The 27,949-nt window shown below is 44.7% G+C and overlaps 1 protein-coding gene across 7 annotated transcripts in view; it reads right to left on the bottom strand.

The window, feature by feature from the left end:
• Positions 1 to 27,949, bottom strand: part of fancl (FA complementation group L) — a 102,385-nt gene that overhangs the window by 58,737 nt on the left and 15,699 nt on the right. For 5 of the 7 annotated variants that reach the window (XM_038809346.1, XM_038809355.1, XM_038809366.1 and 2 more), the window contains 4 exons: positions 17,059 to 17,173; positions 11,326 to 11,384; positions 7,149 to 7,209; positions 6,230 to 6,286 (listed from right to left, as the gene is read on the bottom strand). In XM_038809346.1, the coding sequence (XP_038665274.1) occupies positions 6,230 to 6,286; positions 7,149 to 7,209; positions 11,326 to 11,384; positions 17,059 to 17,173 (292 nt within the window). Of the gene's footprint in view, positions 1 to 6,229; positions 6,287 to 7,148; positions 7,210 to 11,325; positions 11,385 to 17,058; positions 17,174 to 21,500; positions 21,577 to 27,949 lie in introns of those variants that run through there. The other 2 variants (XM_038809382.1, XM_038809400.1) reach the window with 2 other exon arrangements.

The following is a 27,949-nucleotide window of genomic DNA, read 5'->3' as shown; positions in this document are numbered from 1 at the left end:
CGGGCGAGTCTAGGATGTTTAAATGTCAGAGGTGCAAGGTGGCGCAGTGGGTTAGCCCTGTTGCCTCACGGCGCCGAGGTCCCAGGTTCGATCCCGGCTCTGGGTCACTGTCCGTGTGGAGTTTACACATTCTCCCCGTGTTTGCGTGGGTTTCGCCCCCACAACTCAAAGATGTGCAGGGTAGGTGGCTTGGCCACGCTAAATTGCCCCTTAATTGGAAAAAAATGAATTGGGTACTCTAATTTTTAAAAAAGCTTGAGATGGGGCCAATACATGCAACGTTACAGAGGTGGAAAAGGGTGATCTTGGGGACAATGTTAGTATGAAGTCAAAAACTCAGCTTATAGTCAAGGTTGCGAATCGACTTGTTCAGTGTCAAGATCCTGACCGAGGCGAGAGTTGAATGACTAGGCAACAAAGTACGTGGCAAGGACTGAGGGCATTGTCAAGTCATCTTAATATCTTATTTGAGGGAATTTTCAATTTCAGTTCTGGATCAAGATCACGATTTAAAAAGAAAACTGAATATCTAAATTCCGCCATTATTTTGTATTTGAATATTTTTCTGAAATCTAAGATTGAATTTTACAGGCCTCTGGCTAGTGAGCACTGGAGTGTGGGGGGGGGGGGTTGGAAATAGCAGGAAGTTGCGTCTTTCCCAGTGGCAGGCTGCGAGACGGCTCAAGGAGACGGGCAGCCAATTTGCATAATTAAAGGCCCAATTATGGACCATTGCACAAAGCCATCCTGGTTTTGCAGTGGGACAGCCACCTATCGGAGGCTCCATGCCCAAAAGAAGGAGGCATAAGCAAGATAGCCCGCTTCCAGGGCTTCAACAGACCATCTGAGAGGAGGTGGTTCTCCTCCACCCCACAGGGGGTACTGCTCTCAGTCCCCAAAATTTTAGTTTTCACAAATCTGTTCTAGGGCGCCTCCATGTTGAGACACTGTTGAGATTGCCAACCTGCCTCTGCAATGACCACCTCTCCGGTGTATCTGCTGAGATTTCAGAGCTGCCAGTCCTCTGAATGGGCAGATAGCAACAGGCATCCTCAATTGGACTCCAAGCCCACAGGTAGACAAATTAGGAAACCAACCGTGGTAAAGTTGCCAAGTTAGGACTGTTGCCGGAAAATGCAGACTCCAAGACCCAATTTCTGGCCAAATGACTGGGTCCCAAAGGCTGGGGTAAAATTCAGCCTCTAATGACATGAAAAATTGAGGAGTTACAATGTGAAGACAGTGGGATACAAAAGCAATGGTTATAAATAATTGTGTTAGAGGAGAGAAAAGCAGAGTGTAGACTTTGCTGCAAAGGAATAGGAACATGATGACGAAGAAATTGAATTTTGATGGTTTTAATACTCAATTTCCTATTGAATCCAAGAAATTTAGAATTCTGGCATCTTTCGCAGCTATTTGAAGTGAGTTAATACAGAATGTGGAGCCAAAGGTTTTGCTTCAATTAATGTTTTAAACTGATTGTTTGAAGTCACAAGTGACATGATAGAATATTAACTACGTATTGGGACATTCCCCCCTCCTTCTTCCTGTGACAGGATCTTCCAGTCCCACCAACCACCAAAGGTGACATCCTTTCCTCCCCACCTTCCTGTTGGCAGGATGTTCCACTCCGATATCCCCGCCCCTCGAACACACGGTAGAACGGGCAAACCACACAAACACCATAGATAGACATCGGTGTGTCTAGAAGATCCCGCCAGTGGCCAATGGCTTCCTATGCCTGAAAACACGATTGGGGGGGGGGGGTGGGGGGTGTTGCGCTGTATGCCTCATCATTATAATGCTTCTTATGCCTCAACTTCTACTGTTGAAGTTTGTGAGCTTAATGTTTGATTTATGATGCTAGAATAAACTGATAACCACTTTCTGGGTAGATCTGGACTTTGTGCAATAGTGTAAATTTGATGATAGAGAAATGGCAGCCCATTTTACATGTCTAATCTTCAACTTCATGCAACCTTCCATTGGTGGCCGTGGAAATAAAAATTGGGGATGTCAAATGGGTTGACTTGGAGTGCTTGATTGATTTTTTTTTTTGCAAAAAAGTTAGATTAGATTTGATTTATTGTCACATGTACCGAAGTAGTGAAAAGTATTTTTCTGCAGTCGGGGGAACCTACCCAGTATGTACATAGTAGACAAAAAGAATAATCAACAGACAACATTGACAAATAGTACGTCGACAAAGAGTGATTGGTTACAGTGCGGAACAAGGGGCCAAACTAAGCAAATACATGAGCAAGAGCAACATAGGGCATCGTGAATAGTGTTCTTGCAGGGAACAGATCAGTCCGAGGGGGAGTCGTTGAGGAGTCGTGTAGCTGTGGGGAAGAAGCTGTTCATATGTCTGGATGTGCGAGTCTTCAGACTTCGGTATCTTCTACCTGATGGAAGGGTCTGGAAGAAGGCAATGTCTGGGTGGGAAGATGTTTACAGAATCAATGTGGGGGTGGCAAGCTTGTGTGATGCTCTGGGCCGAGTTCACTACACTCTGCAGTTTTCTTCGATCTTGAACCGAGCAGTTGCCATACCAGATGCTGTGAGAGTCTACACTGCTCTCCTTAAACTGCTCTAATCTTCACTTAACATATACGGGTTTAAACGCCCAGCAGGCCAAAGTGAAGCTACACCAGCCCTCAACATTATATTAAAATTAATCAACTTTTGAGAACCTTGCATGAGCAAAATAAATGTTTAAATAAATGAAGACAGATTTAACAGGCAAAAGCTAAATACTACAGATCCTGGAAATCTAAACTTAAAACAGAAAATGCTGGAAATGCTCAGCAGGTCCAACAGAATCAGTGGAGCAAGAAACGGTTAGAATTTGACGCCGACGACCTTTCAGCTGGCCTGAAATGTTAACTCTGTTTTCTCTCCACAGATGGTGCCAGGCCTGCTGAGAATTCAGAGTTTTTTCAGTTTTAGCCTTGGGGCCTATTATTATGACAAGTTATAGACTGGGTGAAAATGAGACAAAATTGATTAATTTTCAATGACTGCTGCCAATATATCCAGGGCAATAATGTACCCATCTTTTGCATGTTACACTGCCATCCAATTAAACAAAGCAACATAATCATTGGCAAGTCAAGCATGAAAATCACATGGGACTAGTTCAGTTCCAAGGAGGTTTGTTCTGCAACTTTCAACACTTCTTGCCCATGAAATGGAGAATATGGTCTTTCTAAGTGGCTATGTTTAGTTCTAGAGTTGATCAAGTAATGCAATTTTGAGAGAAAGCCCACTTCAAACAAATGCAAATTGCTGGTCAAAAGATGGCATTACTCCACAATGTGTTCTATACTATGGAATAATTATCAGTCAGACCTCAGGTCTGCAATTTTCCAAAATGTTCTTGGCTGAGTATTCTGGGTGAGGGATGCATCAACAACAGAGGAATTCTGGGCCACCTAACGGCTAGTTATAGTTTGGCAAAAGAAACTTCAAAGCAGATCACCAGCTGTTAATCAGATTAATAATTCATATAATATGCATGTAGCAAATTTAACTTTTTGAAGAATTTAGAACAGTCGGCCCACATTATTAGCAACCTCCGTTCCATTTTACTAAAGATTTTTGCCACTTTGTTTTTAAGCTATCAAATTGTATTCTTGGTTTGTTCCTCCTGCAGTATTCACTTGCAGCTGGGGGTACCCATTCATCTTACTTGGAAGTCAAGAAAAAGCAGAAAGCTCCTTCAGTCAATGACATTTCCCAACATGTGATCATGATCGTGTGTGCATGTTTGTGTGAGACAAAAGTATCATTCACCTGTTCTTTCTTACCCATTTCAAATCTCCCAAGGACCAAAAGTATTAATTCTTCAAAAAGAGGCATCTGATCAGCCAATAGACAGAAATAAAAGCAATTCTCATTTTTAATAACTGGATTGACCCACATAGCACCTAGGGGTTTAATTTGATTCAGTCCACTCTATTACTGCAGCTCTCTTCGAAGTTTTGAACATTTGCAAGGTCAGTTTGACCTTCCATAGTTTCGAACTTTGCATGTTGTGGTTGTATACTGAACATTTTAAATGCCCCTCCTATTACACCGCCATCCAAAATAAAGGACAATTCTCTTCCATTGTTCACTTGAAATATTTCCATTGTTTTTTTTTTCACGTTTTGTTTGATTACATTAATTATAGGCCGCTTGCACTTAAATATTTTTCCTCACAATTACTGTTACTGGCATAACAAAACTGATCTCTCTGAAACTCAATTGAGAAATTAGGGATGATCTTTCCATGGGAGTGAAGTATCCACAACATTTTATTTTTACTCTGTGGAGAAGATGCTGATGACAGAAGTAGTCATTTCTCCAGGCAGAGAAATAAGAGACCATTTTGCAAGTCAAAAAATATTTAATGTAAATGTTGCACTTTAATCGCTGGAGTTTAAAAAGTACTTTTAAAGATTGAAATGTGAAAAAAATAATTGCAGAATAAGTCATCCCCTTTTCCGACTGTAACAATGTATATGCAAAACTTATTTTTCCGGGAATGAGAAGCTGATATGTTCCAAGGCTGGAAGCCACGATAACTCATCAACAGCATATTTAATAAGGGTATATTTTCAAAAATAAGATAATGGTAATAATTTACAGACTTAACTATAATTTATCATAAAATATTCATCCCCAAAGTTGTTCAGTGAAATATAACTGGTGAAATATAAACGTAACAAAACATTATAATTAGACTAGAATATATTCTCTGCATTCAAAGGAGAAACTAAAAACTGAGGGTGGAATTCTCCCAAACAGCAGGTTAGATTGGCAGGCAGGTGCGTCTATCTGGCTGAAGCCAAAATGTCAGCAACCCGCTGGTGTAAACTTCCATTGCAATTCCCTCAATGACATTTCATTCTTCCCGCTGGCAGATGATGTCAATTCCATTTGCATTTCATGAATACTATTAAAACATCTGCCTGCCTGCATCCCATCAGCCTTTCAATCTTGCGTCACGCCAGCGGGAACTTACATCGGCGTCAAACCCAAATTCTAACGAGTGGCGTGCGCAAGGTGGTCCTCCGCTTGCCAGAGACTTTGGGATGAGTGCAACTACTTTCTGCCACAGTGCTGCACTGCTTCCGATGCACTGTTCATCACTCTGCTGTGGCACACTAGTACCTGCCTCTATTTCAATGTTGCGCTGAACCCACAGACCCCTCGTATCATCAGGTCAGATCAGCACTGCGCCTGAGTTTGGGGTGTTCCCCCAAGTGCCACCCAGCAATGTTTCTCTGGACAGGACGGCGCTGTGGGACTCATTACACCACCCCAACAAAGGTCCGAGGTTTGGACGAGTATGGAGTGCAAAGCAAAGCCAGGGGGTGATGGGGTTGACCTAATGAGGGTGGTGGGCAACGTGGAAGGAAGGGTGTGTGTTTGTGAGAGAGAGAGTGAGAGTCAGAGAGGGGGGGGGGGGGGGGGGGGGGGGGGGGGGGGGGGGGGGGGTGGGGGGGGGGGGGGGGGGGGGGGGGGGGGGGGGGGGGGGAGAAAGAGGTGCTCATGATGGTTCACAGAGGAGCAAGGATGTGGATGAAGATGATGAACAATGGAAGGCAGATTGAAAACTGCAGGGGCAGGAGCTGGACCCGGACAAGGCTGTATGAAAAGCTCACAAACAAGGGGGTCAAAGGGCTAACCACATTGTATACCAGAAGGGAATGGATGAAGACTCCAGATGTGGTGGGTAGAGGTCCACGTGAGGCATGGGTGCCTCGCAGGTAATGAGCTCACGGGTAGGGTTGTTGAATCAAGGAACAGACTTCCTGTTGAGGCTGATGGCCTTTCCCTCTGTGGATTGCTGACATTCTGTAGTGTCTCGTAAAGGCTGGTGGGCTGGAGAGAGTAATATGAATGCGCTGGACTGGTATTTAAATATAGCGCCGGGACCGTCAAACCTGTCAGCTGTGACTGGGCGGACAAATCAGCCATTGACCTGCCAGGGGAGTTGCTTGTGCATAATCAATGAGCTTTCAAGCGTAGAACCCACTATTCTGGTCGGCGGGATAGGCGTTGAGGAAGCCACCTGCCGCTACACTTAGTTGCAAAACGGGAGAATTCCACCGAGTTATGTTTGGCTGGAGTGGAGAATCGATTAATTAAGCTGCTGATAAGATATAGGCATAAAGGAAAGGTGGTGGTTTTATAGAGCTCTGTCCTTCAAGTTTCACTTGTTGACGCTTTCACTCACCAAAACAGTCTTAAACTCCAACATAAAACTGACCAGGTCAGAGCAGTGCTGCAGTCTCTAGTGGAGGAAAGGAAAATGATCAAGTGTTCTTCCAGTGACTGGTGGAATATCAGAAATCACAACTGGACTAGATTTTAAGCATCCAGGATAAGTGTTGTCTTCTTGCCTATTCCATTTGTATTTTGCCATCACAAAATAAACTATCAGGCAGTAAAAATACCCATCCGGTTTACAATTCCATTGTAAACAGAAATTCATTACAACATTTAGCAAGCTAATTGACAGGCTTAGTAAACATAGGTTTACGCATCTGCACAGAACTTTTCTTTTTAAAAGGGACAAACAAATTTGTGCAGAAAAAGCACTCCTGTCTCAATGCTATGAATTCCTGAAATATGATGTGAATGAATATTTGAACATAAATACGGACGCATGTGAACTGAAGAGAGTCTTGTGGATAACTCTGGTGGAATCTAAGCTACAAAATATACACAAGTCCGCATTCATTTATTATGCTGATGAGAAATAACAAGCAACGTTGAAAGATGAACTACATATGCCTACATTCTTCAGCCCAAACAACCGATCTAATTATGAAAATTGTTTAAGTTGCTAGTCTATTTTTATTTGCTTGTACTCTAAATTTGACTCTTCGTCTGCAACAAGACAGGAAGTATGCCAGCGCAGTTAAAACTCTAACTAAACCAGCCATAGTCTGCAGAATTCTTATTGACATTTCTGTTGCTTCTGGTCTTTGTAATATTAATAAAAGTGTTGATTTTATTATTTTTTTAAGTCTACTTCTCCTTCTCACTCAGCAAGGTAAACTATATTCAAATGGATTTTTACCGTTCAGAAACAATTTATAGCAACCTCTAAATTTTTATTATGCTGCTGAAGCCATTATTTTGCACATTACCTGCTTCACAATGTGCTGGTATCCATGCAAGACTTGTTTTAACTGCCAGCTGCACTGAAGCCTTCAACAGATTAAAAGCATGAAAATAAAATGATACAAATTTTGTAATTTACAAGTTATAAATTGTACAGTTTTACAGAGGTACATCCCATTGCAGGTTTCATCACTTTGAAAAGGAGTGCAAGATGTTGGTGACTGCTCAAGGCATTATCCATGAGCACAAAGATAAACCCTTGAACGATAATAGTTGAAAAAATTATCTCAGGAATTTGACCAGCTAAATTTGAAATCAATTTTTCAGCCCTTAGATGGGCAGCTTGGGATATTATTGAAAGCTATTTTTTAAATAAATATATAATTCACTGCATTTCAAAACACGCCCAAGTACAGCAAACAGATTTTGACACAAATCTTGATTAAAAATAAATTCACCATTTTGGAACAAATGACCTGGAAATAAAACACAGCACCTGCTTCCTAATATAACTTTACATCCCAGAACAAAGACCGAATGGAATTCTATTCCAAATCTCACAGCTAACGCACATTACAAGCTCACTTACTACTTCACCTGCTCCACTAAAATATTAATAATAATATTCTTTATTGTCATAAGTCAGCTTACATTAACACTGCAATGAAGTTATTATGAAAAGCCCCTCATCGCCACATTCCTGCGCCAGTTCGGGTACACCGAGGGAGAATTCAGAATGTCCAAATTACCTAAATATATATATTTTTAAAAATACATTAAAACGTAGTCAACTTTCACACAATGTTTAATTGTATAAATAAGAATTTTGCCAGTAGTGAATTTTGTGACAGTAACACGTGTCAGGCACATCCACCAATTTCCTGCATCATTGGCTGGTTTGCTTTTTAAATTAGTTATTTTCTACTCTCACTATTTATCAATTGTACCCTGCAAACCTTTCCCACCAAAGGCTTCTGCCCAATCAAAATGCAAAAAAAAGTATTCTTCAAGATGCAGCTGTCACATTTTGTTCATTATTAAATCTGTTTTATGTTAAAGCCAATATCCATCCTTCTCCACAGAGTAGTGTGACATTCCTGTATGCTTCACCCACTGCCTGTATTTACATTGTGTATTTGTGTATTTATGTATATCCTATAGTTCTTTTTTCATGTGTGGAATGATCTGTATGGACTGTACGCAGAACAATACTTTTCATTGTACCTCGTAAAATAGAATCATAGAATCCATACAGTGCAGAAGGAGGCCATTAGGCCCATCAAGTCTGCACCGACCCATTGAAAGAGCACCCGAACCTGGGCCCAATCTCCCACCCTATCCTTGTAACCCCACCTAAGGACAATTTAGCATATCCAATCCACCTAACCTGCGCATCAATTGGACTGTAGGAGGAAACCAGAGCACCCAGAGGAAACCCACGCCAGACACGGGAAGAGTGTGCAAATTCCGCAGACAGTCGCCAGAGGTCGGAATTGAACCCGGCTGCCCCGCGCTGTGAGAGAGCAGTGCTAACCACTGTGCCATTTGCAGGTGATAATAAATCAAAATCAATCAATCAGTTTTGTTACCTCCAGACTCTACTATTCCAATGAAATCTTGGCCAGCCTCTCATTTCCACTTCCATAAACTTACCTATCCAAACTTTTCTCTGATGTATCCTAACTCCCACCAACATACCGATGGGTGTGTGCGCTTGCTACCCTACACTGACTCCCAGTCCATCAACACCACGCTTCCTGAATTCTAATACAAGTTTAAATTTTCTATAGCCTCAACCTCTCTCTGGCCACCTCCAATCCTACAATGCTCCATAAACTCTGCAGTCCTCCAACTCTGGTTTCCTGTACATCCTTTTGCAGCACTGGTGGGAGTCACCTTTCAGCTATTTAGGCCCCAAGCTCAGGAATTCCTTTACACCTCTCCACCTCTAAAGACCCTCTTTAAAATTTATCTTTAACCAAGATTTTAATCACCCGCCCTAATTCTGTCTTTAGTTCTGTGTCAATCGTTGTGAAGCATCTTGGGACACCCTCTCTTTCTTACCTCCCAACTCTACTAACGTTTCCTTCTCTTTCAGTTTTCAGTTCTGACAAAGGATTAATCTTAGTGATCTTACAGTTAGTACACTCCCCTACCCTAGATCCTAGAAGCTACCTATAAATAAACATAAATGCTTGTATTTATGGTCCTGTGGTCCTAAACAGACATATCTATATAGCACTTTATTGGCATTGCTGAAATATGCCTTGATCCTCGATACATACCCACATATACATTTTTATTGCTTTAATTGCAAAAGAATGAAGAAGTCAATTGGCACAGAACAAGGTCCCACAAAAAGCATTAAAATTCATTACTCAGTTGCAGCATGTCACCTCTGTGTCAGAAGAACTTGCGTTCATTAACAAATCCAGAGATGTCAACGCATAATATCAGCAAAATCAACCCAGGCAGCATGGTAGCATAGTGGTTAGCACAATTGCTTCACAACTCCAGGGTCCAGGTTCGGTTCCCCGTGCAGAGTCTGCACGTTCTCCCTGTGTGTATGTGGGTTTCCTCCGGGTGCTCCGGTTTCCTCCCACAGTCCAAAGATGATGTGGAGATGCCAGCGGCATTGGACTGGGGTGAGCACAGTAAGAAGTCTTACAACACCAGGTTAACGTCCAACATGTTTGTTTCAAACACTAGCTTTCGGAGCACTGCTCCTTCCTCATTAACCTGAGGAAGGAGCAGTGCTCCGAAAGCTAGTGTTTGAAACAAACATGTTGGACTTTAACCTGGTGTTGTAAGACTTCTTACAGTCCAAAGATATGCAGGTTCAGTGGATTGGCCATGCTAAATTGCCCTTAGTGCCCAAAATTGCCCTTAGTGTTGGGTGGGGTTACTGGGTAATGGGGATGGGGTGGAGGTGTGGGCTTGGGTAGGGTGCTCTTTTCAAGAGCCCGTGCAGACTCGTTGGGCCGAATGGCCTCCTTCTACACTGTAAATTCTATGATGATTCTATGAACCACAGCAAGGCGAGAGAAAATTTTAAAAAAGGAAAGAAGAAACGAACAATTGCCGAGGCTGAGACAACTGCACCGGGAAATATAAATAATATTAGGGACACCACCTGGGTGTCCCCTCCACCCTGCTTTGTAAACTGGGAAAAAATAGAAGAAAGGGGAGGGAAAGACCCCCTTTCCTGTTATGTGTTTCCTACTTCCTTTGTTTTTTGTTTTCTGTGCATATATTTGTATTTATATCATGTACAAAACCCAATAAAAACATTTTAAAAAAATTATATAAGCTAATGCCTCATGAGATATCATAGAATTCCAACAGTGCAGAAGGAGGCCATTCTGCCCACCGAGTCCGAACCGACCCTCTGAAAAGGCACCCCATCTAGGCCAACTCCCACCCGTCCCTGTAACCCCACCTAATCTTTGGACACAAAGGGCAATTGAGCATAGCCAACCCACTTAAGCTGCATATCTTTGGACTGTGGGAGGAAACTGGAACGCCTGGAGGAAACCCACGCAGACACAGAAAGAAAGTGCAAATTCCACAGAGTCAGCCAAGGCTAGAATTGAACCCGAGCCCCCTGGCATTGTGAGGCAGCACTGCCAACGACTGTGTCATTCTGCTGCCTACGAAGCAAAAGCTTCCAAAAGGTACCATCTTTCAGACTAGACATCAAATCAAGGCCCCTTCCACCTCCTCAGGTTAAGGTCAAAGATTCCACGGCAATATTTGAAGAAGAGCAGAGGGGTTCTCCCTGGTGCTATGTCGAATATTTATCCTTTAACTAACACCAAAGAAAATCAGGTTATTATCTCATTGCTGTTTTTGGTAACTTGTGTACAGGTTGACTGGCTTGTTTTCTACAATACAACAAGTATCGTCCTTTTAAACCACCAGATTGGCTACAGATTGCTTTGGAGTGTCCTGAGGTAATGAAAGGTGCTACATAAATGCTAGTTTGTCTTTCAAAAAACGGTCACTGAATCATTAACAACTGCTAAACATAGGCCTCATCCAAACAAAGGATGACATCTATCAAAGCAGTACAGTACTCACTCAGTCCTGCACTGAAATGTCAGTCTGGGCTAGGACTAAATTTGGTGGGGACTTGCAACTGGGCCAAGGTGACAAGTAAACACTCTTTTGAAAATATTACTATTAAAATTCAGAAATCCATACCTCGCATGCCTCAGACATTTCTGCTCAGGTAACAGTATCCTTAAACGAAATTCCTTGTCCTGAAAAAGAAGGGTGATATTTATTATACACAATCCTTGGCAACCCCAGTCACTATTTGCTAATGTCATTGACAGCAATGTTCCTTTCAGCCAATTTACATTATATTGACAATAAAACTTCAAAATACAAAGAAGCCCCATTAGAGCAAATAAACTGCAATGGAACCTTGATCATCTGCCTAAAGAGTGAACCAATCCCTCCCTGATGGATACTAAATTGATAGGTTACCGAGCTCTCCCAGCAGCACTTCCCTCTGTTGGCAAAAATCAACTGATCGATCACAGCTCCTGCAGGCACCTGCCTACAACTTCAGCTGCCAGACAATTAAAATGACTTGAAAATATACCTTCAAAAATGATCACAGCCACCCAGATGAATGTTAAAGGCAGTATGTGCTCACCCCCACTGTTCAGTGAAGCTACCAATCTTAAAATCAATAAAAAAAAGTGTGTCTATTTAACTGTTCTTCGGCATTAGGGAGTTGAGTGGTTCAAGCCGACATGTCCAGGCCCTGCTCCATTCACTGCTGCAGAAGTGCATTTAAACAGGCAACATCTTTAATAACTTTGTAGTCAGCATTTCCTCAGAGATTAGTGCTGCAAGAACTGCTGATACAATAACTGAAGGTCAGCGCATACTATTGTTAGCAATGATTTATATAGCTGGGGAGAGGGGGGTGGGGGAAAAGACACCGATCACCACTGGAGAAGCATTTTCATTCATGTTTCATGGGTCCAGTGGCTGGAGTTTCAGGCAATTGTGTAACACAGTTCAAATGGTTCCAGTACCAACTAATCTTGGAGCAAACCAATTGAAGTGCATGAAGAAGAAATGCTGGCTGCCAAACTATTACTGGTCGCCCAATATCCACAGAAAGTCTCAATCAGGAATCTAATAAGTTGAAGGAAACTTGGATTTTAGAGGTTGTGCCATACCAGTTCAACACCAAGTTGCTAAAGAACTAATAAATGGCAATGCTGTTCAACCAGCATGGCATAAACATTGCACAGCTAACAGAAATAGGTCAATATATTATTTTTAAAATAAGGCTATAAAATGCTTTTAAATTGAACAAAAGCAAAGTTGTGCTTTGCCAGCACTTCAAATGTCTAGTTCCACAACAATAATAAATGACAGGCAGCATGGTGGCGCAGCGGTTAGCATTGCTGCCTCACGGGTGCCGAGGTCTCGCGTTCGATTCCGGCCCTGGGTCACTGTCCGTGTGGAGAACAAAGAACAAAGAACAAAGAAAAGTACAGCACTGGAACAGCCCTTTGGCCCTCCAAGCCCGTGCCCACCACGCTGCCCGTCTAAACTAAAATCTTCTACACTTCCTAGGTCCGTATCCCTCTATTCCCATCCTATTCCTGTATTTGTCAAGATGCCCCTTAAATGTCACTATCGTCCCTGCTTCTAACACCTCCTCCGGCAGCGAGTTCCAAGCACCCACTACCCTCTGTGTAAAAAACTTGCCTCGTACATCTCTTCTAAACCTTGCCCCTCGTACCTTAAAACTATGCCCCCTAGTAATTGACCCCTCTACCCTGGGGAAAAGCCTCTGACAATCCACTCTTTCTATGCCCCTCATAATTTTGTAGACCTCTTATCAGGTCGCCCCTCAACTTCCGTCGATCCAGTGAGAACAAACCGAGTTTATTCAACCGCTCCTCATAACTAATGCCCTCCATACCAGGCAACATCCTGGTAAATCTCTTCTGCACTCTCCTAAAGCCTCCACATCATTCTGGTAGTGTGGCGACCAGAATTGAACACTATACTCCAAGTGTGGCCTAACAGAGGTTCTATACAGCTGCAACATGACTTGCCAATTCATATACTCAATGCCCCGGCCAATGAAGGCAAGCATGCTGTATGCCTTCTTGACTACCTTCTCCACCTGTGTTGCCCCTTTCAGTGACCTGTGGACCTGTACACCTAGATCTCTCTGACTTTCAATACGCTTGAGGGTTCTACCATTCACTGTATATTCCCTACCTGCATTAGACCTTCCAAAATGCATTACCTCACATTTGTCCGGATTAAACTCCATCTGCCATCTCTCCGCCCAAGTCTCCAAACAATCTAAATCCTGCTGTATCCTCGGACAGTCCTCATCGCTATCCACAATTCCACCTATCTTTGTGTCGTCTGCAAACTTCTAATCAGACCAGTTACATTTTCCTCCAAATCATTTATATATACTACGAACAGCAAAGGTCCCAGCACTGATCCCTGCTGAACACCACTAGTCACAGCCCTCCAATTAGAAAAGCACCCTTCTATTGCTGCTCTCTGCCTTCTATGACCTAGCCAGTTCTGTATCCACCTTGCCAGCTCACCACTGATCCCGTGTGACTTCACCTTTTGTACCAGTCCACCATGAGGGACCTTGTCAAAGGCCTAACTAAGTCCATATGGACAACATCCACTGCCCTACCTGCATCAATCATCTTTGTGACCGCTTCAAAAAACACTATCAAGTTAGTGAGACATGACCTCTCCTTCACAAAACCATGCTGCCTCTCACTAATACGTCCATTTGCTTCCGAATGGGAGTAGATCCTGTCTCGAAGAATTCTCTCCAGTAATTTCCCTATCACTGACGTAAGGCTTCCCGGCCTGTAGTTCCCTGGATTATCCTTGCTACCCTTCTTAAACAAAGGAACAACATTGGCTATTCTCCAGTCCTCTGGGACATCACCTGAAGACAGTGAGGATCCAAAGATTTCTGTCAAGGCCTCAGCAATTTCCTGCCTAGCCTCCTTCAGTATTCTGGGGTAGATCAAATCAGGCCCTGGGGACTTATCTACATTAATATTTTTCAAGATGCCCAACACCTCGTCTTTTTGGATCTCAATGTGACCCAAGCTATCTACACACCCTTCTCCAGACTTAACATCCAACATCCACCAATTCCTTCTCTTTTGGTGAATACTGATGCAAAGTATTCATTTAGTACCTCGCCCATTTCCTCTGGCTCCACACATAGATTTCCTTGCCTATCCTTCAGTGGGCCAACCCTTTCCCTGGCTACCCTCTTGCTTTTTATGTACGTGTAAAAAGCCATGGGATTTTCCTTAACCCTATTTGCCAATGACTTTTCGTGACCTCTTCTAGCCCTCCTGACTCCTTGCTTAAGTTCCTTTTGGAGTTTTCACATTCTCCCAGTGTTTGCGTGGGTTTCACCCCCACAACGCAAAGATTTGTAAGGTGGGTTGATTGGCCATGCTAAATTGCCCCTTAATTGGAAAAAATGAATTGGGTACTCTAAATTTATTTTAAAAATAAATAAATAAGAACAAATGAGAAGTCTGCCAAAATATTGCAATTAATCAGCTCTATCTAGAGGTTTTTGCCGGACGGTTGATGCTCTGTAACAATAAAGCTAAAAATATATATTTTTATCCAGATCTTCCATCTCACTGAGGAAGCTTCAAGCTAATCCATATCTAACAACCTACTCTGAAAAATCTGCTCACATTTTGACAGTTGAGACAAAATGCATAGAATCCCGACAATGCAGAAAGGAGGCCATTCGGTCCGGAGTCTGCACTGACACTCTGAAAAAGCACCCTACCAAGGCCCACTCCCCTGTCCCAGCCCCATAACCTGACCTAACCTGCACATCTTTGGCTGTGGGAGGAAACCGGAGCACCTGGAGGAAACCCACGCACACACAGGGAGGACGTGCAGACTCCACACAGTCACGCCAGGCCTGAATTGCTGAGGGGAGAGGATGTGTTTGATGGTGGCATCATGCTGGAGCTGGGGAAAATAGCAAAGGATGATTCATTGAATACAGAGGCTGATGGGGGTGGAAGGGAAAGCTAAAAGGAGCCCTATTGTGGTTCTGGGAGGAGAGTAACTGGCGAGAGCAGAAATGCATGAAATGGATCGGATATGGTGGAGAGCCCTCTCGATCATGTTGAGTGGAAATCCTCGGTGAGGAAAGGGACGTCTTAGAAGCACCGTTGTGGAAGGTTCCATCATCAGAACCGAAGTGACCAAGACGGAGGAACTGGGAGAATAGAATGGAGTCCTTACAGGATGGAGGTTAAGGAAGCATAGTCAAGGCAGCTGTACGGGCCCATGGGTTCATGGTGAATAATAGCTGATAGATTATCTGCAGAAATGGAGACAGAACAGTCAAGGAAGGGAAGAGTCGGAGATGGAACAGGAAAAGGTGACAGAAGGGTAGAAATTGGAAACAAAGTCAATGACATTTTCCAATTCAGTAAGAAGTCTTACAACACCAGGTTAAAGTCCAACATGTTTGTTTCAAACACTAGCTTTCGGAAGACTGCTCCTTCCTCAGGTGAACGAAGAGGTATGTTCCAGAAACATATATATAGACAAATTCAAAGATGCCAGACAATGCTTAGAATGCAAGCATTTGCAGGTAATTGAATCTTTACAGATCCAGAGATAGGGGTAACCCCAGGTTAAAGAGGTGTGAATTGTCTCAAGCCAAGACAGTTGGTAGGATTTTGAGAGCCCAGGCCAGATGGTGGGAGATGAATGTAATGCAACATGAATCCCAGGTCCCGGTTGAGGCCGTACTCATGTGCACGGAACTTGGCTATAAGTTTCTGCTCGGCGATTCTGCATTGTCGCGCGTCCTGAAAGCCGCCTTGGAGAACGCGTACCCAGAGATCAGAGGCTGAATGCCCTTGACTGCTGAAGTGTTCCCCGACTGGAAGGGAACATTCCTGTCTGGTGATTGTCGCGCGATGTCCGTTCATTCGTTGTCGCAGCGTCTGCATGGTCTCGCCAATGTACCACGCTTCGGAACATCCTTTCCTGCAGCGTATGAGGTAGACAACGTTGGCTGAGTCGCACGAGTATGTATCGCGTACCTGGTGGGTGGTGTTCTCACGTGTGATGGTGGTATCCATGTCGATGATCTGGCACGTCTTGCAGAGATTGCCATGGCAGGGTTGTGTGGTGTCGTGGTCGCTGTTCTGAAGGCTGGATCGTTTACTGGAAACAATGGTTTGTTTGAGGTTGCCCGGTTGTTTGAAGGCAAGTAGTGAGGGTGTGGGGATGACCTTGGCAAGATGTTCATCTTCATCGATGACGTGTGGGAGGCTGCGAAGAAGATGTCGTAGTTTCTCCACTCTGGGAAAGTACTGAATGACGAAGGGTACTCTGTCGGTTGTGTCCTGTGTTTGTCTTCCAACGCGCCACAGCAAAAACCACACCGACCTCCTCAGAAGACAAACACAGGACACAACCGACAGAGTACCTGGGTTCAATTCCGGCCTCGGGTGACTGTCTGTGCAGAGTCTGCATGTTCTCCCCGTGTCTGCGTGGTTTGCCTCCGGGTGCTCCGGTTTCCTCCCACAGTCCAAAGACGTGCAGATTAGGTGAATTGGCCATGTTAAATTGCCCTTAGTGTCCAAACAAAAGGTTAGGTGGGATTACTGGGTTACGGGGATTGGGTGGAGGCTAGAGCTTAAGTAGGGATCTGTTTCCAAGGGCCGGTGCAGACTCGATGGGTAAAATGGCCTTCTTCTGCACTGTAAATTCTATTAAAAAAAAAGGCAAAATTGTTTTTGTTCCCCCCCCATTTACCACATGTTCTCTCTTATCGTGACTTTCTGCACAAACAGAAATTCGATCATGTTAGTGATGCTGGTATTTACCAATCATTATCTAACACAAGTACTGTACCTTAACCATAATGAATCCATCAAACACAGTCTTCTGTTTGTTCTGAGGTAACAGAAGTGGGCATTCATTGATCAGGCCGTGGTGTTCAGTCATGGTTTGCCAGAAAGATAAATATCTGGAAGGTAACAATATGTATGGTTACAAAAGGTGTCTTTCATATACCAAAATAATTCAAAAAGCCCAATTAAACTTTCAGGCATTGGGATGAATTCCCGCTTCCCACCACAGAAGTACCGCTGGGGGTATTAGAGAGGTTTGCGGCATGCACCGGAGGGCACATGCAAAACCACCATTTGCATGGATTTTAATCTCACGGCTGGTTTGATACTTCATGCTCCATCCCTCCACGATGCTCCATCCCTCTCAGGTGGAAGTCACACGTACCAATTGCTGCAAGTATTTAAAAGTGGGGCCAGGGTGCCATGACTGTTGATGGGGTGCGAGAGATTTTAAAAATTCAAAAACTCTCAAAACGCGTCCGGCTTGCTGGGTTCTGGTTGCCTGAGCAGGGGTGGGGGGGGTAAGAGAGAGAGTACCAGGGAATGACTTGGTGCCAAGTCCATAGACTCGGGATGTCTCCTTCAGGATCGGGGTGGCCTGGCTCAGCCCGCAATTGCTGCAGTCTGATTTGAACACACCCCTCTGGGGCTACACACAGGCTCCTGACTGCTCACTAGCCTCAAAATGTTCAGAGAGCCTTTAATGATGTGGGAGCCCACCTTGCCCGTATGCTCGGAAAGTCTTAGATCCCATCTGAATCGTTAAGGGGATGGGCATGGCCAGAGTCAATCACTGGCTCACCAGGTATTGGAAGCAGACCAAGGCAGGCCAGCAGCACGGTTCAATTCCAGTACCAGCCTACCCGAACAGGCGCCGGAATGTGACGACTAGGGGCTTTTCACAGTAACTTAATTTGAAGCCTACTTCTGACAATAAGCGATTTCTTCTTCTTCTTCAGAAGCGCAGTCCCACTGCAAAAGAAGCAGGGGATTAGAAGAGCTCACCTTAACCAAAGGACACCTGCACTGTAGCCTTTGCAACCCTGCCTGGCACACTGCCCCTCTCAGAGGAGAGGCCTCAATAGTGATACCCACCCCTCAGGATCACGAGCTGTCTCCTCCTAATGAGGCTGACAGCACTGACTGCCTCTGCTGCCACCTCCTCGTAGGCCCTGTTCAGGAGGGCTGGAGTCTGTAGCCCACCCTGGGGAAGAGGGTGTCCCTCCTCTCCTCATTGGCATGGAGCAGCGGGTCCACTTCCACTCCTGAAATTAGGGGCAGCTTTGTGGCTAGAATGAGTGTGTGGGGAGTGGAATGCTTATAAAGCTCCAGCTTGTCAGGATCTTTAGCACAAATTCCAGCCACAGCAGTTACATCGCCCGCTTTGCTGGGAATTGCTTCCAATTCACGCCGGCAGAGTGCTGGCCTCATGTCTTGGGTTACTGAACGAATAGCACTACCAATGGAAACGCAAATCGTATGCTGATCAGTTCTGGTGGGAACACTGGTCTCCCAAATGGAGAATCCAGCCCATAATTTTTTTTAAATGAAGACAACTTCAAAAATGATTTAAAAACGTATTCCATTGACATCTGATGCAAAAATGCATTTGAGAGAGCCAAAGTAATCCCCACCCTGAACGGTCTACATGGTATTTCCCACCATGTAAATAACTATAAATATTCTTGGACACCTAATAAGAATAATTACAAACACTAATGAATATTTGGCATCAAAATATTATAAAAAATGTTATTTTATATTTCTCACACACACCAAATAGAGAATAAACTGGAAATCATAGAACATACAGTGCAGAAGGAGGCCATTCGTCCCATCGAGTCTGCACTGACCCACTTAAGCCCTCACTTCCACCCTATCCCCGCAACCCAATAACCCCTCCTAACCGTTTTTTTGGACACTAAGGGCAATTTAGCATGGCCAATCCACCTAATCTGCACATCTTTGGACTGTGGGAGGAAACCGGAGCACCCGGAGGAAACCCACGCAGACACGGGGAGAACGTGCAGACTCCGCACAGACAGTGACCCAGCGGGGAATCGAACCTGGAACCCTGGCGCTGTGAAGCCACAGTGATAGTCATTTGTGCTACCGTGCTTCACAGATCATCTGGTTTATTGAGTTTATCTGGATTTGAGTTCATCATCTGGTTTATTGAGTTTATGAACTCAAATCCAGATAAACTCAATAAACCTTGAAGAATGTGAATTTTTTATCCATTCATGATCATGGCAAAGGGAGTATAAAACTGATATGGAGTGTTATTATTATACATCTTCTTACTTAAATTAATTGCTGATGTCATCAGTAAGTGCTGCGATGTCATTGACAGTGTAAATTTGTATTTAACGGTTGTTAGTTCTAATTTTATTGTTACAGCTATTTCAACATTTAGCTTTTGAGTCCATACTGTATTTTAAACTTTGTTATTTTGATATATTAAAGAAGATTAACTTTACTTATTTATTAACTGAGTTTCGGATACCATTTTGTGGTCAAGTTGCCATAATCATTTTCGCAACAAGAATAAAAGTAATTAGAGCTTCACCACGTTCAACACAGTTTTGCAGGACACCATGGTGGTGCAGTGGTTAGCACTGCTGCCTCACGGCGCCGAGGTCCCAGGTTTGATCCCGGCTTTGGGTCACTGTCCGTGTGACATTCTCCCCATGTTTGCATGGGTTTCACCACCACAACCAAAAGATCATAGAATGTACAGTGCAGAAGGAGGCCATTCGGCCCATCAGGTCTGCACCAGCTCTTGGAAAGAGCAGCCAACTTAAGCCCACACCTCCACCCTATCCCCGTAACCCAGTAACCCCACCTAACCTTTTTGGATACCAAGGGCAATTTATCATGGCCTATCCACCTAACCTGCACATCTTTGGACTGTGGGAGGAAACCGGAGCACCCGGAGGAAACCCACGCACACACGGGGAGGACGTGCAGACTCCACACAGGCAGTGACCCATGACAGGAATCGAACCTGGGACCCTGGAGTGCGAAGCAACTGTGATAACCACTGTGCTACCGTGCTGCCCAAAGATGTGCAAGGTAGGTGGATTGGGCACGCTAAATTGCCCCTTAAATTGGAAAGAATTAATTGGTACTCTAAATTTATTTAAGAAAACAGTTTTGCTAAGTTTGCCGACGGAAGACAAGTTAGCAACGCCATGGCTATGTTTGGGTCTATCCGTGTGTTTGTAGAAGAGAAGGACAACTGAATACGTGGAAACGCTTTTGTCTTGGCAAATGGGATTACAGCAGAGGCTAGAAAGTGCTCAATTCTCCAGAGTGCATGTGTGTGGGGTGAAGACTTACAAGCTCGTGACAAATTTAGCTACACCACGGAATCCAGGGGACATTTCACTTGCAGATTTAGTTACACTCATTCAGAATCACCACAACCCTAAGCCTTCAGCAACTGTACAACATTTCAAGTCCAATCATCATTTTCAGAAGATAGGACAGTCTGGAGCTAACTTTGTTGTTGAATTGCACCAGCTCTCTGAACAACGCGAGCTTGGGACAGTTTTGGAAGACATGCTTCGGAACAGACTAGTTTGTGGTATTACCAAGGACAGCATTCAGTGGCATTTTCTGGGATAAACCACACTTGCGTTTAAGAAGGCTCCAGAAATTTCTCAGGGCATGGAAATGGCTGCCAATAATGCAAAAGATATTCAGAAGGCCATTGGCGGCACGGACGCAGGTGCACTGCATCAAGTAGTAAATAAACAGTAAGTAAAAAGGATGAAGTCGGTGGAATGTTTTACGTCTGGAGGGTCACACTATTCAAATCATTGTAAGTTTATGGACGCTGTTTGTCACCAGTCCAACAAGACAGGGCATTTATAGAAGAAGTGCTTGGGATGCAGAGAAAGTCGAAGGTTGAGTAGGGAACTTCAAATGTAAGGAAGCTTCAGTCGGCGGTCCCCCCCCCCCCCCCCCCCCCCCCCACCAGTCAGCTCTCCCCCTCAAAAGGGGAAAGCAGCTATGGTCATTTGGGACAATGGCGACTTTGCTTTACCTTATGCTACAGTCAAAGTCGATGGACAGAAAGCGGAGATGAAGGTGGACACAGGAGCCTCTCCATTGGTAATCAGGGAAGGGACCTTCAGGAAGATTTGGGTCTCTAAGCAGTCAGCAGCACTTACACAGGCAGGAGTCAAATTTTGGACGTACACCTACGAGACCATGCCATTGCACGAGCATTAGACATTGCATATAACAGCCACAAAGTAAGAATTATAGAATCCCTACAATGCAGGAGGCCATTCAGCCCATCACGTCTGCACAGACAATGACCTAAACCGGAATCGAACCCGGGACCCTGGTGCTGTGAAGCAACAGTGCTAACCACTGTGCTACCGTGGCTTCAGCTCACCATGAAGCTGCACAGATATAATTAGATGATCTTACCACGATAATATAAGGAGGATTAACAACACAGCCGTGTACAATGCTGATGAGACCTCATTATACTGGAGATACGTTCCCAGGAAATCCTATGTAACTGTGGATGAAACAACACCAATGGGATTCAAATCGCTGATTGTTCTCAGATGTTCAAAGGCATTAAGTACACACAGGTGTAAATTGCTCATTACTGGTAAAAGCCATAACCATAGGTCTTTTCAGGGGATCAGAGCTTTTTGTTTTGTCTATAAGGCCAATAAGTACACATGGATGACAAGACCAATTTTCCTTGACTGGTATGGAGAACCATAATAGTGCAATACAGAACTCCTCATCAAACACAATATTTTCGGAATTTATTTGTCCCCCAACTGTATGTCCGTCCCTCATCCGGTCCATGGACCAAAGCATTCAAGGCTGGTACAAGGTTGAATTTGCATATACAATTCTCACTGCATGCAACAGACGCTTGGAATTTACAATGGTAAATTTACACTCTGGAGTGCGGTGAAGGCCTGGGTCAACGTACCACAAAATATTTTGATAAACGGATGGCACAACTTGTTGCCATTTACCAGGTTCCTAAATGGCGAAGATGAAAGTGAACCCGATTTTAATAGTTTGTGCTTGAGGATAAAAAAAGTTGAAGATTTATTGGCATATGAAAAAAGGTTCGTCATGTGCTGTTGTTGGACAAAGGTGCTGATGAGGATTTTTACAATATTGACAATGATGGTCAGGTTCACCTTCAAATCAGAGGCAGTTGAATATGCAACTTTGTCATGAATAAGAATTAAGAGAATAAGTTTGGTAATGATGGCAATGAAAATGGTGCATTCAATAAACAGGAAAAAGTATCTATTGATAGGTGCATAAGCATTAAGCGGAACTGATTCAAGGGATGGAACAGAAGAGCTCAGGGCAGCATGCTATGTAGGTTTACAAAATACAAGGGTGTTCCTAGAATAAAGGCCCAAAGATCAGAAACAACTTAAGCTGCAGGAAATGTTTAAAGGTAGTAGGACAGAGCCTGAACCTTCCGCACTGTCTGTAAAGCAGCAACCTCAGACATTCCTTTTGATGTCGATTCATCTTCAGTTACCGTAGAATCCCTACAATGCAGAAGGAGGCCATTCGGCCCTTGAGTCTGCACTGACCCTCTCAATGAGCACCTTACCTAGGACCACTATGCTGCTCACCCAATAACCCCTTAACCTAACCTCCACATCCCTGGACACCAAGAGACAATTTAACCAGGCCAGCCCACCAAACCTGCAAATCTTTGGACTGTGGGAGGAAACCGGAGCACCCGGAGACAACCCACGCACACACGAGGAGAACGTACAAACTCCACACAGACAGTCACCCAAGGTCGGAACTCAACCCGGGTCCTTGGCACTGTCAGGTAGCAGCACTAACCACTGTGCTACCTACGAGATGTAATTCATGAAAATAATAAAGTAAAATAATGAAGTAATAAAACAACAAAATAAAATTAGTCTTTACTTTTAGTTTTTACTTCTTATACTTCTTTCATATTATGAAAGTGCACCATAAAAGACCCAAATCCATAAAATCCCCAACTCTGGAACACGTGTGGTTCCAATATGGGGTCCAGGACCTGCATCCTCTCCTGTCAGATTGTGCTTGATGACAGATAAGAACAGAAGAACAACAAGGACAGGAGCAGGCCATCTGGCCCCTTGAGCCTTCTCCGCCATTCAATAAGATCAGGCTAATCTTTTTGTGGACTCAGCTCCACTTACCCACCCGCTCACCATATTCCTTAATTCCTTTACTGTTCTATCTGTCCTTGCCTTAAAAAACATTCAACCAGGTAGCCCCAACTGTTCGCTGGGCAAGGAAGTCCACAGACTCACAACCCTTTGGGTGAAGAAGTTCCTCCTCAACTCAGTCCTAAATCTGTTCCCCCTTATTTTGAGGCTATGCCCCATTTCTATTTTCACCTGCCAGTGGAAATAACCTCCCTGCTTATCTATTCCCTTCATAATTTTATATGCTTCTATAAGATCCCTCCTCATTCTTCTAAATTCCAATGAGTTTAGTCCCAGTCTCCTGCTGCACCTGCAAACCAGCTTTTTGCGATTCATGAAGGAGACGCCCAGGTCCCTCTGCACAGCAGCATGCTGCAATTTTTTACCATTTAAATAATAGTCTATTTTGCTATTATTCCTACCAAAATGGATGACCTCACATTTACCAACATCGTTCTCCATCTGCCAGACCCTTACCTACTCACTTGAACTATCCATATCCCTCGGCAGGCTTTACTCTACCACTCATCTTGGTGTCAGCTGCGAATTTTGACACATTACACTTGATCTCCGAACTCCAAATCATCTGTGTAAATTGTAAACAATTGCATTCCCAACACTGACCCCTGAGGCACACCACTAGCCACTGTGCCAACCAGAATAAAACCAATTTATCCCCACTTCTTTGTTTTCTGTTCGTTAACCAATCCTCTATCCATGCTCATACACTGCCCGCAACACTGTGCACCTTTATCTTGTGCCTTTTGTGCGGCACCTTGTCGAACGCCTTCTGAAAATCCAGATACACCACATCCACCGGTTTCCTGTTGCCCACCGCGCTCGTAATGTCCTCACAGAATTCCAGAAAATTAGTTAAACATGATCTGCCTTTCATGAACCCATGCTGCGTCTGCTCAGTAGGCCAATTCCTATCCAAACCTCTCGCTATTTCTTCCTTGATGATAGATTCAAGCATTTACCCCACTACAAAAGTTAAGCTAACCAGCCTATAGTTTTTATTAAAAATGCTGAACAAACCTTGGAAATTTGTGGCTTTTTTTGCTGTCAAACTCTATAAAAAACAGTCAATATTGCACTCATCATGATAACGATGTCAGTGCATGGAAATTCAACACTGACAACAGGTGGTCTGTGTGAAGTAATTCTACAGTCAGTTACTGAGTAGCCGTTCAAACTCTTCTCCCGTCTCCTTTCCCACTATCTACTACTTCAGCCATTTTCAAAGTGGCGGTCGCGACCCACGGGTGGTTGTCGGGATGGTCGCAGAGCCATCCATCACGGTGTTCCCAATTGCGTGAATTCACATGTAACAGCCCCAGCAGCTGGCTTTTAACAATGCCGGCTGCTAACGGCTTTGAAAATGACGTCCGCGACCATATTAAAAAAATGCGGGCGCACTGCGCATGCGTACCCGCTCATCAGTGCACATGTGCGGCACCCAGGGAGAAGCACCGCCTCCTCCTGACATCAGCGTGCTGAAGCGAGGCAGACAGCAGGTCACGCGCCCCGAACGCTGATGTCATGTGCTTTGGGCGCGATTGCAATTCCTCCATTTTGCCAGCAGCAATTAAAATTTAAAATGGATCATTTTGTTATAAGGAAGACAGGGACAGAGACACAAACAGGCCAGGATCTCACAACTAAACCTGCTGGACTGAGCGGCTCAGGAGGGGCGACAACAGGACAAAGCAGTGCTGGTGTGAACTGTTCAGGAGAATCCACAACAGGACAAAGCAGTGGTGGTGTGAACTCCAGGGCCTCTGGTGAACAGCCCATTAAGAAGAAGCTAAAATCAGGCACAAAGCGGTATAAAGACGAGTTTTTAAGGTATGGATTTATTAATTGTGCCAATGTCAGCCGGTGTGGTTGCAAATGTCAGCCGGCATGGGTCGCGAAGGTCAGCCAGCGAGGGTCGCGAAGATCAGCCCGTGGGTCCCCAAGGTTCGCTGGTTGGTAAAGAGGAGTCTCCGGAAAAAAAGTTTGAAAAACACTACTTAACACCCCCCCCCCCGCCTTCCCCACCAGTCACCTTGTACAACATAATTGAATTGAAACTGCCCCAAATTTACTTTAACTCCAAATCTTAGCAGCTGAAGTAAAATGGAGGAACTTTAAACCAATGGCTTAAAACTGGACCTGAACCAGTGTCCCAAAGGTAAAAACAAAATTATGCTGACCCACACACTCTACTCCCCACTCCCAACCATCCTTACCAGCTAGTTCTGCCAGGAAATTGTCTGACAGAATTATACATTGAACAATTCCCATTAACAACTGCAGCACAGAATCTGCAGAAATCTTGCTAGGTAAGCACTCTTTTCCCATATCTATTGTTTGCTGTCCTAGATATATCGAGGAACAAAATGACCCAAATTTTGAATTCCACTTGTTGGAATATAAAATATATTAGCTGTGTGATGGTGCATTACAACAAGGAGCTAGCAAAACAATGTGTCCTCTGACAGTCCAAACACTGATGCAATACTGTATCAACAATTACCTACACAAAAATACAGTCTTCGGTTACAGCAAACAGTGGCTCGAGTACGAGGAGTCAAATCCATCCCCCCATCCACACTTCCATCACCTCTCTCTCTCCTCCTCCTCCAACCGCCCCCAAATCCCCTCAGAAATCCCAAACAAAGTTACATGGGGCTGCTTTTAGTTCAGGTCCAAATCAGTTTTAAATGGAAAGAACCAGTGCTCATCACTTAAGAGATGCGTGACTATGCAGATGAACAAATAGCACCCTCAACGCAGCCTGACAAAACTTCCACTCGGCCCCTCTTTCTCGCCTCCCCCCCTCCCAATTGTAGCTTTTCAGAGATAATGGGCGGAATTCTCCACTCCCGGGAAAAATCGGGAGGGCCGTCGTGAACTCGGCCGAGTTTCACGACGGCCTCGGAGGCCGCTCCTCGCCCCCTATTCTCCCCTCCCGGCGGGGCTAGGAGCGGCGCTCTGTAACTCTCGGCCGCGGGCGCGTCGCGCCAAGAATGATGCAGCCGGCACGCCTAATGACGTCAGCAGCGCATGCGCAGGTTGGCCGGCTTCAACCCGCGCATGTGCGACTGACGTCATGACGCTGACGGCACGAACCCGCACATGCACGGTGGCCGTCTTTCCCCTCAGCCTGGCGGCTTGATCTTGCGGGGCGGCGGAGGGGAAATAGTGCGTCCGATTTGGACGCCGGTCGGATGATCGGTGGGCACCAATCGCGGGCCTGTCCCCTCCCCCCCCCCCCCGAGCACAGCTCTTTCCTTGCAAGGCCACCTACAAGCCCCAAACGGGCTTCTCACTCCCATTTCACGACGGCAGCGACCAGGTGTGTTTGCCGCCGTCGTGAAACGACCACAAACGGCAGGCCATCCGGGTCGGAGAATCGCCGTTCGCCCTGAAAAACGGCGAGTGGCGATTCTTCTGAGCCGGGGGGGGGGGGGGGGGGGGGAGAATCAAGGCGGGCACCAGGGGCGCGTGGAATTTGTCGGGGGGCCCTCCCGCGATTCTCCCACCCGCCGTGGGGAGCGGAGAATCACGCCCAATGTCCACAGGGAACATACTGGTGACAAAATGTAGCAGAAAAGTTAAAACCTTCGGGTAATTACGACAACGGGTCATGGAAAGCTAAGTGCAATCAGAAAAATAAAATGAAAAATAAATAAATCCACAGATATGACCTCTCCAGAAACATTGGAATTGCTAGACAACAACAACACACAAAAAACAAATGAGGGTCAACTCTTTCCCCTTCAGAAGAGATCCAGAATTTCTTCAAGGAGGATGCACAAGAAATAATTGCAGTGAGCATGCAAAGGAAGAAGCCTGCCCAGCTGTTATTCCTCTTGCCTTCTCAGTGACATACACCCAAGAATAACACCAGGTCACTCAGTACATTGCCACACAAACTGATGGAAGGGAACCTCCGCCATCAGCATTTTAATGCGCACAGGTTTCTTTCTGCTTGTCGGAGGAAATAACCAGTAATCCGGGCAATAGCAAACAGCACCTCAAAGTATCTCGCATCATAGACATCACTCACCGAAAATTTAAGCACAGTTACATCTACCTTGGAGAAATGAGATAAGAGAATTTGAGGAGATACCATTGAGTTACAAGCAGTGCACACATGAGGAACAGCAAGAGGTTGTGCCATTGAAGATACAGGCACCTGGTGGTCAGAGGGAAAGTTTGCGATATTCTGCAGCTTCAAATCCCACCAATTCAGAGCCCTTGGAGCCTGCTTATAAGAAAAGTTTGCCGACTGTGCATATAGCTAGACGAGTGCCTTCAACGACTGCCTGGACTTTGGGGAATCCAGCGACATGATAAAAATCATACAACTAATGCTTTCCAAATGTGGAAAATAATTAATGAATTAAGATGACATGAGCAATGGCTCCTCAGTCACCTGTTTGATGTGCTGCAAATTAGCATCTATCTCAGATATCCCCACGAGGCCCTCTGAGCCACAGACATTGCAGTTGAAGGCAATGCTCTAACTGTGATGAAAGCAGTCAGAAAATCAGTCTACAGAACATGACATAGTTGTATAATTGCACCCCGAATGAAATGCCTTCAAAAGGCAGTGACACTGCAAACAAAGCCTCCATTTATTGGCGCAGTTGCTTAGTGTTTGTGAGTATCATAGAATCCCTACAG

Source organism: Scyliorhinus canicula, chromosome 1 (genome assembly GCF_902713615.1).
Source record: "Scyliorhinus canicula chromosome 1, sScyCan1.1, whole genome shotgun sequence".
NCBI classification, from domain to species: Eukaryota; Metazoa; Chordata; class Chondrichthyes; order Carcharhiniformes; family Scyliorhinidae; genus Scyliorhinus; species Scyliorhinus canicula.
The sequence above is the reverse complement of the archived record's forward strand: the minus strand, read 5'-3'. Positions and strand labels throughout refer to the sequence as shown.